We start from the raw sequence: 17,888 nt of genomic DNA, 5'->3' as shown, positions 1-17,888 counted from the left end.
CATGCCAAGAATTACCATCCAGCAGATGGGATGGATTGGCTTCTAAGCACTTAATTTTTACATATTTATCAGTATAATTTTAGTTCTATCTCTGGTATCCATAAACACCTTGGCAGAACTTGTAATAAATTGGAATTTATGTGACAGTAAAACAGGTAAACTGAAAGTTGCAGCCTGCCTCATTCAAAACTAACAAAATTGATGCCTTGTGGTGACAGAACTTGGATTTATTCGTCAAAAACATTTTTAGTTGATAAATGCTCATTATGAAGAAAATAAATTTTTAAAAATTACCAAGAATCTCATTATCCAAGTTAAATCACTGGTAGGATCTGCTCTCTTAAATATTTGTTTAAAAAATATTCTCACCAGACTATATCGAACACAAAAAAATACTTTCACTTATATTCTACTTGGACACTTGGATCTTACCAAAGTGAATCCTTGAGTGGGGGAAAATCAAGTAAATAAGCTGTCTTTTATATATATATTTTTTGAGACTGAGTCTTGCTTTGTCATCAGGCTGGAGGACAATGGCACGGTCTCGGTTCACTGCAACCTCTGTCTCCCGGGTTCAAGCGATTCTCTTGCCTCAGCCTCCCGAGTAGCTGAGATTACAGCCACCTGCCACCACACCCAGCTTGTTTTTTGTATTTTAGTAGAGATGGGTTTCACCAACTTGGCCAGGCTGGTCTTGAACCTCTGACCTCATGACCTCGTGATCTGCCCACCTCAGCTTCCCAAAGTGCTGGAATTACAGGCATGAGCCACCGTGCCTAGCCAGATAAGCTCTCTTTTAAGACATGCCAGCATTCTATATGGATAGTAGTTAAAAAGTGTTGAAAATAATTGTAAAAATGTGTTTTACCACAACAAATGATATGGAGGGAGATGGATGAGCCATGTAGTTGAAAACCCTTAGTCCCTATAAAGACCTATGTGCTTACCATCAACTAGTCCTTTTGTCAAAAACACTTGCAGATATATCATCAAATTAACAGTCAAGTGGGTCATCTCATAACTTGATTTTCTAGGATAAATACCTTAAAATTTCCTAAGCATGTGCCTACATTACATATTCCAGTAACTCATGTTCTACCTCAGAAGTAGAGTACCTCTGTAGAAGTAGAGATTAGATTTAGCAAAAATAAGAAAAGCTGGGGCACTGAATCAAGAATTTAAAAAATCCTTGTAGTTATAATACCGTCATCTGAAACAGAAACACCACCACCCTAACTGGGATTTTGTATACGCAAGAGGACAGAAGCCTTGGGAAGAAGAATCTACTGTGCTTGATCTCCTAGCCACTGCTATTATACCTAAAGGAGTTATATCAAAAATTTGTATGAGGCAGGATCTGTATGAAAAGAAGTAATTTACTTATGTTTTGTCCACAGACCATGGCCATTACTTCTGAGGGCCACTTTCAGTAAATCCTAATCATGTCAAACCTGAGAGAGGAAGGTCACCTGCTTCAGGCAGGTTCAAAGCAAAGAAAAGTGGAGAGGAAGCCAGAGACCAAGAAGAAAACAGCAAAATTGTCTGCTCCATGAAGATGAAGTGGATCGCATCCCATTTAGAACATATTGGGAAATTTACTAATTCATAGCTTATAGCTTCAATTTATTTTGTGGTTGGGAGACCGGGCATCAGCTACTAAAAATATTCATAAAACATGTTTAAAAGTAAAACACATTAAAATACAAGAACTAACGTTCCCACATTTAATCAAACAAAACAATTAGTTGTTTTATAGCATTTTAAGTGGTTTGGCATATATTATTTTCAACAGTTGATTTTCATTTTAATTAGGCCTCAGGCAAACTCATGCTAAAGAACTAATTGTGTCCCAGGAGTTTGGGATACGGAGCAGCATCAGGGAGCAGGAGAAAGCCAGGCTACTCTTTCAATCTGACTGTAAGGGCAGGTGCAATGTGGCAGAGTCTGCACAGGTATATTAGTAACCTAGGGCTGCTGCAATAAAGTAGCACATTTGGGTGGGCTGAAAGCAGCAGAAATGTATTTGCTCACAGTTTTGGATGCCAGAGGTCTGAAATCAAGCTGTCAGGAGAACCACACTTCCTTAAGAGTCTGGGTGGAATTCTGGTCTCATCCTAGTTTCTGGTGGCAGCTGTGTCTTCCTGGTGTTCCTCGGCTTGCATTTATGCACTCCAATCTCTGCCCATGTTACCACATGGCATTCTCCGGGTTTGCCTTTCTTCTCATCTTACAAGCACACCAGTCACACTGGGTTAAGCATTCACGATACTCCAGGATACCTTCATCTAAACCTAACTGATTACATGCTCAAAGGGCCTATTTCCAAATAAGGTCAAATAGGGTACTGAAGGGTTAGGAATTTAAACATATCTTCTTGGGGAACACAGTTTAACCCACATTACCAGGTAACTGAGTTGCTATTGCTTGCTGCAATTATTCTAACAACAAATAAAAAAAATTCATGAAATTTTATCAGATAAGCACTCTATGCAATGTCCCCTTTCAGTTGATGGGAGCCCCTGACATGAAGCATACATGCTGCACGGCCAGACTAGTTTTGGCTTTATTTCTGTCCTTCTGGTGAGAAGGACAGAATTTGGAGTGAATGTAAAAAAAAAAAAAATTTCCAACATGATAATTTTTCACAAGTTAATACTTGTTCCTGACACTTAGTTGCAAATTGCTTAGAAACATTGAGTGAGATCATTCTTAGGAGTGATGGCAACTCTAAATGTATTAACTTAAGTTTTGGTACCTGGAAGGGTATCCTTGGGGTCTCTAAAGTCACATGTATGTTGGTCAAAGGGAATGTCAGTTCTTTTCCTCACTCAGCTTTGCCTTGCTTTTTTAAGATAAGGAGCTGAAAGCCTTGAAAAGTAGGTGCTAGAAAAAAAATTGCAGGGAGATAGGAAAGTCAGAAACAGAATTTCAGCATTTGTTGAGCTAGTTGGCCACTGTCACTCTTGCATTAGAAACTTCTAGAGTCCATAGAACATTGTTTCCTTGTCTTTTCTACAATTATGGAAGTCATACTGATCTCCTGACTTTAAAAATGGTTTGTAGCAAGCAACCATAAAAAGGCTCTCTTCTGTACTTAAAATGAGTTTGCAAGGGAAGAGTAGGAACAGGGGAGGTCACTGGTCACATTTCACCCCTGCTGCACAGGGCAAAGCTAAGTGAAGGTGGCAGGCATGAGTCTCGGACCCCCAGATATATCAAGGAATCTCCTCCTTCTTCCCTGAGGTTACACTGACCCCTGTCCCTGCCCCTTGTGTACCTCAGAACCTCCCACACTTGGGGAACCCTCTTTCTTACTCCATCATTCTTCCTCCTTGGTGATATGATGCCCATAGGTAGTTGAAACTTTATAAAAGCCAGATTCATAGGTTTACAGGCTCTAATCTCTACTGAAAATAGTCAAAATTGCATGTACCAAAAATCCAAAGTCCTTAAAGGTGGAATTCCATCTTTACCTTGTATTAATACCTCTTCAAAAGCACTAAACACCATGGATTTCAGGAGTTGTCCTAGGAAACTATTCTGCTGCTGACTTTCTCACTTCTCTGGTGGTTGGTTTTTCTCAGTTGGCAGCCCCCTGGCACCCCACCAAACACATACACATAGTCACACCTCCTTCCCCAGCTCACACCCACTCTTGGCTCCCTTTGGTGCTTCACTTTAGGGACTGACTCAGCCCGTCAGCCAAGTCCTCCCCATCCCCATGGCCTTCCAGACCAGGCTCTAGGTCTCCATCTCAGAGAACTGGGGATGGGATTGACAGAGGTCCCATCCTCTGAGGTCCACAGGTGATGTGATAGTGGCATGTGGAGATGGGGAGGGGATACTAGAAACATTTGCAGATGAATTTCCCCATGACAGGTGCAAAGCTGCATGCTGACACCCAAAGGTGTGCCAACCCCACGTGGTACTCCATTCTGCTGTCTCCCCTGACCCCCCACTCCACCTCACCCCCAGCCTCAGAGTCCCTCATCTATAAAGAAGTTGTCTAGATGGGTATCCATTTCCTGACCTCTGTCCCCTCCTCAACTCAGCCCAGTCTCTATCCACCCGAACTTTCCATGAAAAACAGCACGACTTCCAACTTTAGCAGACCTGTTTCCTTGTATTAATACCTCTCCTCACATTGCACATTTCTTTTTAACACAGAAACCACTGCCTCCCCCATCCCATCCTCCTGTTTCACTTTTTTCCTATTTACCATTTAATGTAATTGCTTGTTTTGTTTTCTGTGTCCCCCTCCAAAATATAAGCTTCCTGAGGACAGGGTTTCTGTCTGTCTTGTTCATTGCTGAACCCTCTCCGGTGAATTCTGGCACAAAAAACTCCAGTGTCTTCCTTTCAGGAAAGGCCATCAGAAGTACCAACAGGCCAAACCAAAAACATCAGGAGTCATTCTTAACTGCACCCATCCGCCCACTCCTCCAAAACACCTGCCGCATCTGTCAGCTTCTCTTCAAGAAATTAACCAAAAGCAGCATTTCTCAAACTGAGAGTGTTCCATTATCACTCCCACAAGAAGGCTTCCCAGATGTTTTTCCTGATTGTCCCCTCACTCATGAAATTTAAATACTACAGATACTCCGTACAGTATATTTGCTTGTATAATGCATGTATATTTGAACAAAAATAAGATATTTTTGTTCCCCTAAGAACTAATGTTTGCTTCCTTGAGGGTAACATCTGCCTATTTCTGGCTGAGCCTGCTGTACTCACCTCATCCTGGACCTTCTTGATGATTTCAATAGTCTTGACCCCAGCCTACTCTTCCTTGCTCAATTACAAAGCAATGACATCTAGAATACCTGCTTACTCTTAGACAATGGCGATCCTGCAGCAATACATGATAGTATACAAAGAAATTGTACCCCAAATTTTACCCTGCTTCTACCCTTGTGTTACCCTCTGATTCATTCTCCAGGATTTATAGATAGCAATCTTTGAAAACGTGCATCATATCATGTAACTTCATTTTTTTTTACAGAAATTTCAGTAATTATTATTATGCTTAGGTTACAATCTGAATTTTTAAACACAGCTAGAAGGCACATGTGAGCTATCCCTGCCTGCATTTGGAGCCCTGAAACTCTACAGGGTTGTGTGAACTCCAGGCATTGTCAGATCCCTGACTGCGATTGCCTAGAAAACAGAGTATGAAGCAAGGATTTGGTGCTAATGGATAGTTGGGGATGCAATCCCAGGGCTGGGTGGTGAGGGAAAGGAAGAAGGAGCAGGAAAGAGCAGGAAGTGATGCCACATGATTTGTTTCCATGTGGCCCTTTCTTTATCATGAATCACAAAGAGACATCTGCTTGGCTACATGAGCAGCCTGCCCTTGGACAGCCACCTGGAGGTGAAATTGGAAGGGATATCACCAGTTCTGCCCTTACCCCACATCCCTCTGGACGAGGCTTGCTTCATGGAGAGTTAATCCTTCTGCCCTTCTGGGCTGCAGCTACCAGCTCCTCCAGCATCTGCTTGAGAAGCCATATCCCACACCCAGAAGCAAGGGATCTCATGCAAGTCCAGGCGTGGCAAGAGCGCCACAGATGCCTGCCCACCAGCTGCTCAGCATCTACTGGAGGAACCTCCTTCTTCTGCTCAGGAATCTGCACCCACAGTGGCAGCTGAGGGTCCAGGGTCAAGTAAGGCTGAGAGAACCTGCAGTTATGCTTGTGACCTGATCAATCAGCTATCCTCTGTGGTCTGAGCTTATTACGCTCAATTGTACCCCAGAGCCTTGGTGCACGTAGCACCTTACTGGTTCTTCCTCAGATAGTAAAATGGGTCCCAGCACCTCTCTCACCCTCTTTCCACAGCAGCTTTCCTGGGGTTTTTCTTCTGATTTTCTTCTTTGGCTAGCAGCAAAGGTTTTCTGTTTTTCATGGATACATTATCCCGAAATTTTCCATGTACCTTTATTTTTGATGGAAAGATTAGCCCAGAATACCATTCTTGAGTCCCATTTATTTTCCTCTACCTGAAATCTGGTACTGAGTGTTCCCCTATTTTGGTTGTACTTTCTCAAACACTCTCACATCATTTGGCTGAATTTAGCCACTAGTTAGTCTTATTTCACGTTCGTAAAAGAGATTTTTGGTTTTCTATTCCTTGAGATTTTCATTTTTGAGAGTGTCTGCCTGTTTATTTATTCTTGGGTGAATATAATATCCTCAATTCACATTTCTTTTTCTCAGAATTTTGTATAATCATGTTTCACGGACTTAAACAGCTGCAGAGTATTCTGAGACGATGTAACTTTTTTCATTTTTAGTTATATTTTTCCTCCCTAACACCTAAATATTATTTCTGTATTCTTGGAATTTAGAAACTTACCTGGCTAGTGTTCATTTATTCTGAATTAATATTGCTCAAATATAGTATGCTTTGAAATTTGCAGACTCAGTTCTCCCTTTATCTCAGGGAAACTGTCTTCAATAATGTCTTTGGGAATGACTTTTTAGCTCCACAGACAGGGGTCTTCGCTTCAAAGACACCGATCACTCTGCGTTCCACTGTGTTTGTGGGTCCTTCATATTTAAAACCTTATCTTTTATTTCTACATTTGCCACCTCAACCACTGCAAACATTTACTCTGTGGCTCAGCTGCAGCTTTGTTTTTGTTTCCATGAAGTTTCTAATTTAATTATTACTCTTGTAATAGAATAGAGCCTTGTTTTGATCTTCTACTTATTCTGTTATTTTTTTGAACTTCCTTTTCATCTCATTTTTTTTTTTTCGTTATTCCAACTCTGGGTATTTACTTTATTTAAATTGTTCTCCCTTTCTTTCAAGGAAAGTAATTTTATGGCACATGTCCTTCTGCACCTGCTGGGATGCCTTCTATTCCATCTGCTTTTCTGCAGACTGAAGTGACAGGACAGGGATGCAGAGAAGGAAGCTCAGCTCAGGCTCGCTCTTTGTTGAAGGTCTTGAGCCTTCCTTTTTTTTTTTTTTTTTTTTTTTTTGCCTTTTTGAGACAGCATCTTAACTCTGCTACCCAGGCTAGAGTCCAATGGTGTAATCCTAGCTCATTGCAGCCTCTAATTCCTAGGCTCAAGCAGTCCTCCAAACACAGTCTCCAGAGTAGCTGGGACTACAGGTGTGCACCATCACACCTGCCTAATTTTAAAAATGTTTGTAGACATACAGTGTCACTATGTTGCCCATGCTGGTCTCAAACTTCTGGCCTTAAGTGATCCTCCTGCCTTAGCTTCCCAAAGTGCTGAGATTACAGGTGCGAGCCACCATTCCCAGCTCTATATTTTGAGATTTCTATAAATATTTCATTCCAGAAAACAGTCGACTTTGGGGCTGGGGGAAGAGAAGGAAATACAGCTGATAATCATGGCATAAGCTCCCATCAGTTCAGCAGCTAGAAGCATATAAACCTCTGTATGATGGCTTCCTGTTTTATAATCATCTATTAGCTGTCCTGATTTTTCTATGCAAAAGTTCAAAATGAAAAACAATGATTCACAATGTGTGGGTGTGCCTTCTTCCTTTAAATTTCTGTAGCATCTGATACGTGTTTTTATACAAATGTTTATAAATTATCCTCTAACTAAAACAATGTATAAAATACAACACAAAATGACAATAAGAAAGATCGCATTCTTTTTTAAAAGCATATTTATTGAGATAAAAACTGCATGCCATAAAATTCACCCACTGATTTTTAGTATATTCTGAGTTACGCAATTATTGTTACGATATAAGCTTAGAACATTTTAAGGTTATATACAATTTAAGGTTCAAATAATTTTCAAAACACTAAAATGGAGGCAAAGTGAAAATAGAAGTGATATAACTCATCCTAGAAGGGAGACAGAAACCCTAAGACTGAATGGTCCTTTGGGGGAGGGAGCATAGAAGTAGAACAACCATGGCCATTCTGTGGATAAATCCCACAACAGCAGCCACATGTTTGGACCAGGAGTGCATGTGGGATTCCGAGGGACAATCACACAGGTGAGGAAGAGCCAGAAAAGAGGTATTTCCAAGTCAAGTAAGGGGGAGACTCACAAAATACCTTTGCTCCACATGACCTTAATATTGTCTTCCTAGAGAACTCAACAGCTATTTGGATAGGAGACTCAGTCACTCACAGAACTCCAGTCATAAATATTCAAAAGGAGTTACCACTTTCACTTGTCTCTGGCTCTGAGAAAAATCTTCAAAAGCCAACTTACAAAATATTAGCATAGTCATGTCTCAGATAACATGCCTGGCCCAGGCTGGATGGACACCGGGAGAAGCACAGGCAGTAGCATGAACATGGATGGACCCAGAATGTGTCTAGGGAAGACTGCTGACTCAGCAGGGTGGTAGCCGCGGGAAACACCACCAAAGAGGGAAGATGCAGATGACCTACACCAGCAGGAGGGCTCTAGCTTACGTGGATTTGCAGACAACACAGACAAATAAAACAAACTGACTTTTCAAACAGCCACTGGCAGGTTTCCTCCCATTTGTGTGTGTTCATAGAAAATCAGAGTGACAGAAAATACACCTACCACCAAACCTGGATTCCCACGCCTGGAAGGATGTCAAACTGATTCTGCGAGTAAGTTAGGAAGGACTGCAGCTTCACAATCACTAGTTATGAATGTTTTACCCATGCTCCAACAGTTGATAATGTGTTTAACTCCTGAATAAGGTATATCAAGTGCAGTCATACTGAAAGATCTCTAGCATGTGTGCTCAGTATCAGATTCCTCTTTAGATTTACCTTTCTAACTTTTAAAAATTGAAACATATTACATATACATATTTTCAAAGTGTATGTAATAATTAGATACATTAACATAATCAAATCAGGGTGATAGAGAAATCTATCCCCTAAAATATTTTTGTTTTCTTTACTCCAGGAATATCTGAATTATTCTATTCTAGCTATTTTCAAATGTTCAATCAATTAATGTTAACTATAGTTGCCATACTGATCCATTGAACACAGGTCTCACTTTTAGCTATGTCTATATCTGTACCCATTAATCAATCTCTCTTTATCCCTCCCACCTCAGTATCAGTTTTAATATCAAATGAGATGAATGTCCCTGGTTTGCCTTGATGTAAATACTAGGGCTAGACGTAAATAAGAGACCAGATAAACATCAGCCTTTTGAATTTGAAAAGTCAAAATCTCTAACCTTTAACAGTGTGGCGGTGAGGGGGTTGGGAGCAGCAGTCCAGTTATGCTCTTATTCAAAACAGACTTCTGCAAGCAAGTTTCTAGAAACTTTTAAATAATGGTTTTAAATAGTGTTAGAAGAAGTTGCTTGTAGTTATGGACTGAATGTTTGTGTCCCCCCCAAGATTCATATATTGAAGCCCTAATTGCCCATGAAATGTAATTAGAAGGCGGGGCTTTGGGGAGGTGATTAGGTCATGAGGATGGAGCCCTTATGAACGGTATGAGTACCCTTATAAGAAGAGACATAAGGAGAGAAGATTTCTCTTCATTCCGTGAGGACACAACCAGCAGGCAGCCATCTGCAAACATGCAGCAGGAACGTCACCAGGAAATGAGTCATCAGCCACCATGATCTTAGATTTCCAGCCTTCAGAACCATGAGAAATACATGTCTGTTGTGTAAGTCACCCAGTCTATAGTAAATTGATATAGCCACTGACTAAGACACTCATCAAAGTAAAAATAGGAAAGTTTCGTCAGCAATCCTCAGAAGTTCACTACAGATCATTATAAACACAAGAGAAGCAAATGTCACCTACTCAGCTTCATGTGGGGAGCACGTCCAAAGGCTAAGGTTGAGACCTCAGGCTGCTCTGCACTGACCCACTCAGGTCTACTCAAGAATAGCCTCACCCCTGTCAAAGTCCCTCCCACTCCCAAGGTACTAATATGAGGTCCTCAATGACCTCATAGAATTGGAAGAAGATGGCCCTGTTCTCTATGTCATCAGCCTGGGCATTTATGGTGAAAAACTAGGAACACTTAGAGAAAGGTCCAGTTCATTCATCCCACAAACCTATTCCATTTCAGGCACCCTGGGGGACATTAAGGAAATAAATGACAGAATAAAGAGAAACAATCCAAAGGGAAACATTGTCTCATAAACAAGAAGACAATGCAATAGTAATTCCTTTCCTTTTCTTAAAACAAAAATCAACAAAAACCCTTTCCTCAACCTCCCATACCCTCCAGATAACTCATCCTCCACTCCCCTTCCCTGAAAAGCTTCCAGAGGAGATGCCCTAAGCAGCTGGTTCTGTCTGACTTCTGCCAGCACTCCTCCTCCTGCCCTCTTCCTCCTCCCACAGACTGACCCTGAGAGGCAGCTGTGGCCTCCATCTGGCTATCCAGTGGTCACAACTGTCCTAACCTTTCCTGACCACTCATTGGCACTTCCTGCAGCTGGCCAGTCCCACATCTGGCTCATTGGTTGTTTCCCTTATGGGTACAGGGCTGGCCCATCCTGCTTAGTCCCTAATCAGCTTAATCTTCATCTCCTGGCAGAGTTCAATACTGACCAGCAAATACAGGAGCCTGCCTGGCACCCGCAGCCACAGCCCTCTCTGTGCACCTGCTGTGTCTGCTCGCCATCACCTCTCTGGTGTCTTACTGACTGGTCTATTTATTATCTTCTCTGCCCACTAGAATGTAAGATCCAATAGGGCAGGTGATGCCTGTGTGTTCACCAGTTTACTCCCCAGTGCTCCAAATGAACTCCATGAATAGCAAAGGTCCAGTAGATAGTAGCAACTTCACGGGAAAAAAGAAACCCTAACTGGTAAAGATGTAATTTGAAATTGAGAAGTTTTTTCAAGAAAAAAATATATTATTATCAGCAACAAAAAACAGTAATTATGCTCCATGAGAAATGACAATTATGCAGAACACTGGGCAAAGAATGGGGAGGGGCAGACTCCATGATACAGCTCTGTCTGGGGACCTGAAGGCAGCAGGGAGAGGGACACATCCTCGGGGCTGAGCAGGTCTCTAAGCCGGTCTGGCACACCCAGAGCCATCTGTGTAATAAACTGAGATGGGACGTGCTTTCTACACTCTAGTTGCTTTGGAAACCGAAGAGGTCTAATTGTTATGTGTAATTTGGTAAGTATCGCTGCCTACATTTGCTGTGAATGTTCCATTATTTATGCCCCAAAACATATTCTTTGAACACTTCCATGTACCACCATCCACGCAAATATTTTGCTGAAGGCACTGTTTTTGAACAAATGAGAAATCACCAGGACAATCCCAAGGTAATATTTCACCCAGCGATGTCCTCTAACAAAGCACACCATTGTCTTAAATCACCACAATCCAAATGGTCTTGCCAAAAAGACTTATTTTATGAATAGTTGAGAAATAATTGTAAAGAAGCCATTGTCTTTCCAATTAAAGTTATGACTAATAGAGTGAAAATAGATTGAGATTTCCCAGACGATGCACGGCAGCTGAGGAAGATAAGTGAGCAATGTGAGTTTTGCTGGTCGTAAAAAGAGACAGCAGATGTAAAGCTTGAAATTGAAATTGCATGTTTAAAATCTAAATCTAAAACACAAAATCAGAAGATGATAGAAAACCCCTCAGAGGAGGGCAGTGCTCCTACCTGTGGCCAAATAGATGATGTGGACGAGTGCGTCTCTGCCCTGCACCACGTCGACAGCCACGTGGGAAAAGCGTCTGTTGTCCTCCATGAAGGATGGCATGGTGGTCACTGGCTGCACCACCTCATGCATCAGAATGAACTTCTGAGCATCCTGCAGGTTTCTCTCGGTCAGGTTCACGTACAGGCCCTGGTCCACGGTGCCACACTGCAAGAGAAGATGGGCTGTGTTACCAGAGCACCAGCCTGGACATCCACAGCTGGCTGTGGCCACCCTAGCTGGAGAGTAACTTGGAAATCAGGTAAGCCACAATGCACAACTGAAGTGTGCAAATATGTCTGCTTCTCTATTCTCCCTGCAGCCCCCATCCTTAGCATTCTTTTCATGTTAGATTTGAACTCATATCTTGGGAGTCTCCTAATCTCATCATAAATGAACTGATCAGAAGCTAAAAAAATTAAAATGATTGCTAACTTTAAGCTGCAGATGCACAGAAACTTCTCCTTTTCTGTTGAGTCACTTGACAGCTGTCTGGCTAAACACATACTATGATATCTGTCTGAGATACCAGGTAGCAAACTGAAAATGCAACAATTAATGACCTCATATAGATGCGTTTGTTTTTCTACTGTAGCAGGGGGGTCTATGAGCAAGACATGGATTTCAAGGCGATAGCACTGGGTCATTCTAATCTGTAAGGCTGAACAGCATTCACATGGGATACAAAATAATGGTGTTGGCCTTTTTGCTTTGTGCTTGTATTTCAAATTAGAAGAAATTGTTTTAAAATGGTTAGAGTCCAGGAATATGGAAGAGAACATGGCAAATTTATAAGAGAGAGAGATGCGGAGATAAGGGAAATGAGAAAGGAAAGGAGATGAGTGGGGAGAAGAGAGTAGAAAGGAATAAAGAAGGAAGAAGGAAAGAATGATATTTTGAGATAGAGCAAGTATCATGGAGATGAATTTGGGATATATACACAAGGGAAAACTCAGGCCCACACACTGCTGGGAGTTAAATTCTGAGCTGTGCTGTGGGGAGGCTGCGGGTGTTGTATAAGACTGTTTCTGGCAAGGATGGGGTAAAAAGAGGGATAGAAAGGAAAGCAAGCTCAGAATCAGAAAACTACCAACCTTTCTCATGTCTTTCATAAACTTTAATTTGTGGTACAAATGGTGGCTGATCCCCAGTAGAACTTCACATAAGTAGGTTTCATGGAAATGAATTTCCAGGCCTGTATCATCTGAAACTATGGTTTATAACATGTCACGTCTAATGTTTGGTTTTATAACAGGTGAGAGGTGCGGATGTGTAAGATGAAAATGCCTTTTTAAAAAGTAGATGATAATTTTGTAGCATTCGATAAAATGATCCACATGCCATGAAATGATAGGATAATTGCAGGAAAAGAGACTCTGAGAGTCAAATGGATTTCATGCATCCAGTCCAATGCTTCATTTAGTATCATACCCTTGCAGGGGTACCCCATGTTCCATAGGCAAGGACTGTGTGAGTTCACGTGCGGGGTTCAGACCTGCCATGACCCAAGTACTACTCTGGCTCCATAACTCTCAAGCCACATGGAATCAGGTGAGTAGCAACTGTCCTGCCACATGGTCTCAGGTGAGGTCTCACCTCTCAGTCTCTGTCTCCTTACCTGTCCAGTGACTGGGAAAATACAGACTCTGCTCATTTCTTAGGGCTACTGTGAGACCAGCTGAGGTAATCTGTGGAAAGCACTTGTAAATTAACGGAAAGTCCTTATGCGTGCCAAAGAACAAGACAACGTGCCTGGCACTAACGAGAAGCCATTCAACTAATGGTAAATGGCAAATGCACTGGTCTTGGAGCAGGACTGCAATTCCACGGTCTGTTGAGCTTCAGTGGTCAGAGGGAAAGGAGTGAATAAACAAAGAAGGGAAGGAATCAATGAGTGAATGCACAATGTTATTGGAAGTGAGGGGAGGTGCGAGGGCATTTTATCTCATTACAGCATTAAATAGTAACATTTGGAGGTCAGGGACGTGTCGCTGTCTGTCAATACGTGTTTTTAAAAATAAAGAAGAGCTCCACTAGGCTTGATCTACTGTCTCCACAGGTGACACGCTCTAGTTCTGAGCATGACATTATGTTTGGTGGTTTACATTCCTGAAATCAGTGATGATACCTAAGGCACAGTGGCAGTTCGCTACCTACTTACTGGGTGAAGTTTGAACACAGGTTTTGTAAGCACAGTGTTCAAAAAAAAAAACAGGTATCATGAAAACCAGGAGGCGTAATATAAAAATGAGAATCTCTTGCTGTTCTCAAGGAACCCCGAGAAATTGGAGACCTAACAGGGAGATCTCAGTGGTGGGGGTGAGGCAGGATCACTCGCCACGCCTTGTCATCTTTATTTGCATATCGCCTATCTCAATCTCATCTAAGTCACCTGCCAGAATTGCCAGGACTTGGTTTGGAGGTATACTCTACTACTTCTTGGTTCTTTTGCTGGCCTAGTATAGTGAATATTCCACCCAGTGCTTCTCTTCCAAATAGCAATAGAATATATGCATTGGATCATAAGCAATCCAATGCCTGAAAATTGTCTAGCTTTGCCTCATATGCTGAACTCCCGCTGTGTCTGTGTGGGGCACTGTGTGACACCCTGGATTCACCATGCAAGAAGAAAACAAAAAAAATAGTAAAAGCACAACCATTGCTGTCATGTGCCCTACAATCCACAACCGTTGTCAGGCCAACATCTCTTCAGGTAGTATGGTCGGTAATTCTACTATTTTTTTAAATAATAAATACTCGCACTTTTGTTTACTTGTTTCACAGACAACAAATCCATTCTCGTCCTAGCACACTAGTGCATGGTGGCCAAGCCCACAATCACCTAATCTCCTGCAGGAGTGCCCAATTTTAATGGCCCCTTCGTTCTCTTACTGATTTCCATCTTGCTACAAACATGCTTTGCAGGCCAGGCATGGTGGCTCATGCCTGTAATCCCAGCACTTTGGGAGGCTGAGGCAGGAGATCAGGAGTTCAAGACCAGCCTGGCCAATATGGTGAAATCCTGTCTTTACTAAAACTATAAAAATTAGCCAGGCATGGTGGTGGGCACCTGTAATCCCAGCTATTTAGGAGGCTGAGGCATAGAATTGCTTGAACTGGGCAGGCTGAGGTTGCACTGAGCCAAGATCACGCAACTGCACTCCAGCCAGGTGAGACTCTGTCTCAAAAAATGCTTTGCACGTCCTAATGGACACAGTCAGATCTCTGCACTTGATCCTCCAACAACTGCCTCCTCATCTACTTAACCACAGTTGAGGCTCTCTTTGTCCATTTCAACTCCATCCTTTCGAGTGACAGTAATCAGAGCTGCACAAAAAATTCTGGAGTCTGTCACAGTGCAGCTGTACCACTGGGCCTGGGTGATGTTTTATACCAGTGACTGCCACATGTCTTACTGAGTATCAGGGTCTGGATGACTTTGAGGATCGCAGCCTCTAGCAGGGCGGGGCTCAGAGGCACCACCTAGAGTGGTTTATATATTTTGTCTGAGAAAAATAATACTTTTTGTTGTTTTGCTACTGTTTTCATTTGACATTTCTATATTAAATGTTGAAATATCATGCACCATCTCTCCTAACCCATCTTCTTCCTGAACCGGAATCTGCTTTCTGCTTTTCTGATTAATTAGCTACTTCTAGTACATAGGTTACATAAGTACTGCACAAAATTTAAATGTCAGTAGAGAAAACAAGAGTTCTAAAAATCTAACCACTTTCCATTGTTGGTTATTGCAGACACAGGGCCTCTCATACATGTCTGGAGAGGGATCCTTATGTCAAAATTCAATTCCCACTCCCCATCTATGCCAGGCTAGATGATCTCACAAATGTCAGTGAAGAAACTTTGCCAGTATAGTTACCAAATAGACTAACATAAAAAAAATACTTAGTACATACTTGTACTAGGAGTTAAACAAAGAATCACCATAATCTGTAGGTTGAGCTCCCTTTCGAGTCTTAAATAATACTCAGAGAGGCTCAGCAATGCAAGCTTCCTGCCTGAAACACATGCCAATTTCTGCATGCTTCATTCGCTATGCATCATGGACTGGCTTCCAACACATAATGAGAGTAAGTCCTTCAGTGTGACACTGGCATTATAAAAACAGACGCTCCTGGCCTTAGAAAATGAGATTTGCTGTGTGCTCTAAATGTTTTCAGATAAACGGGCTACAAGTTACCCACTGCCTAGAGGTGGTAATGGACTACGAAGTTTACTGAGTCACCCTGTTCACTGTAAAGACTTTTGCAAGAAAAAAATCAGTGCATTAAAAATGCATTATAAATACAGTAAGCATTATTAATTACTTAATCTCGAGGATTTTATTATACAAAGGACTTTCTTAAAAGGAGTATTTCCTGTATGTAAGAGGAGAAAATAAGACAAATATGCACTTATACAACATGGGACACATAGAAGGCACCAAATAAATGATCCTAAGAGTCACTCTTCTTTGCATTTTTAGAGACAGAGTCTTGCTCTGTCACCCAGACTGGAGTGCAGTGGATGGATTACAGTTTACTGATTGAACTCCTGGGCTCAAGCAATCCTCCAGCTCAGCCTCCCAGGTAGCTAGGACTATAGCTGCTTGCCACCATGCCTGGTTAATTTATTATCATGATTTTTGTAGACACAGGGTTTCATTATGTTGTCCAGGCTTGTCTTGAAATCCTGACCTCAGGAGATCCTCTTGCCTCGGCTTCACAAAGCACTGTGATTATAGGCATGAGCCTCTGTGTTCAGTCCCAAAAAACTGTATTTATCGAATATTTTATACAGTAAATAATGCATATTAATTAGGGCTATCAAAATTTACTCCTATACTATTTCCATGCATTTTTATCCCTCCCTCCATTTTAATGAAAATATACAATAAAGGTACACAGTAGATAGATGTGTGATAAAAAAGCACATAATTTGCTCAAGGAAAGCAGTGCACGGAAAGACGACATGTAAGCCAGCCGTCTTATTTTTAATCCCACAATCCTCCAAAAGTTTAAAGACAGCGACAGGTGGGTATTGAACAATGAGAACATGTGGACACAGGGAGGGGAGCATCACACACTGGGGTCAGTTGTCGGGGGGCTAAGGGAGTAACAGTGGGGGGTGGGGAGGGTGGGGAGGGATAACATGGGGAGAAATGCTGAATATAGATGATGGGGGAATGGAGGCAAAAAACCACCTTGCCATGTATGTACCTATGCAACAACCCTGCATGATCTGCACATGTACCCTAGAACGTAAAAAAATCAAGTGTTTTTAACCCCCACCTAAAAAAGATAGCAACAAACACAAAACTCTTTCAAAACAACCAGAATTGAATGGTCCTTGCAAAAATCAAAGTAAAGTGTAAAACAGTTGAATCTTTCCACACTCTCAGTTTGGGGAAGTCCTAGGTATAGGACCCACTTCCACTACTGATCAGTAATAGTAACTAACACCCATGTAGTTGGAATGGGCTGGGATTTTGCATCTGAGAACTGAAATTGGGATCCTCACTTGGCTACTAATCAGCTGTGTGGCTCTGGCCAGGTGACCTGCCCCAGGCCCAGCATTTTACCTGCACATGGAGAAGGCATTACCCACCACAGCACTGCCGCTGGTGTGTGAGCTGATCTATCAGAAGCATCGAGCACAGCGTCTGGGACTTGGTAAAATTTACAGCCACAATGATGATGATGGTCCTAAGAAAGCTGTCAGAAAGCCCCCCAGGGAAGCCTGCTGCTGTGGGCTCAGTGTCTGCGAACTACCCAAATTCCTAACCTCCAGTGTGGCCGAATATGGAGATGGGTCTCTATGGTAGTAAATGAGGGTAAGTGATGTCACAAGGGTGAGGCCCTGGCCCAGTGGAGCTGGTGCCCTCACAAAACAGAAAGAGATACCCCAGAGATGTCTCTCTCTACACCACGTGAGGATGCAGCAAGATGTCCATCTGCAAGCCAGGAAGAGACAGCCCTCACCTGAAAATGACGCTGTTCACAATTTGGTCTTGAACGTCTAGCTTCTAAAACTGTAACAAAATAAATGTCTCTTTTTTAAGCTACCCAGTCTGCAGTGTTTTGTTACAGCAGTCCAAGCTGACAAATACACCTGCCAACTCACCAAACATGAGTAAATTGCTTCATTTCTTTGGGTCTCAGCTTCTTCGGGACACTGGGAGATGGATGACTCAGAAAGCCCTGAAAGCATGAACCTCCTGCAATTTTGTGATAAGACATGAAGGGCCTCCACCT

The 17,888-nt window shown here is 42.1% G+C and overlaps 1 protein-coding gene across 23 annotated transcripts in view; it reads right to left on the bottom strand.

Moving 5' to 3' along the window:
* The window catches only part of SEMA5A (semaphorin 5A), a 502,689-nt gene that overhangs the window by 149,002 nt on the left and 335,799 nt on the right, over window positions 1-17,888 (bottom strand). For all 23 annotated transcript variants that reach the window (XR_013532366.1, XR_013532365.1, XR_013532367.1 and 20 more), the window contains one exon: window positions 11,598-11,802. Coding sequence is in view for 19 of the 23 variants with exons in the window: in XM_035291785.3 (XP_035147676.3) it covers window positions 11,598-11,802 (205 nt within the window). In the remaining 4 variants the exon portion in view is untranslated. The remainder of the gene's footprint in view (window positions 1-11,597; window positions 11,803-17,888) is intronic.

This window comes from Callithrix jacchus, chromosome 2 (assembly GCF_049354715.1).
Source record: "Callithrix jacchus isolate 240 chromosome 2, calJac240_pri, whole genome shotgun sequence".
NCBI lineage: Eukaryota > Metazoa > Chordata > Mammalia > Primates > Cebidae > Callithrix > Callithrix jacchus.
This window is presented reverse-complemented; position numbering and strand designations above follow the sequence as displayed.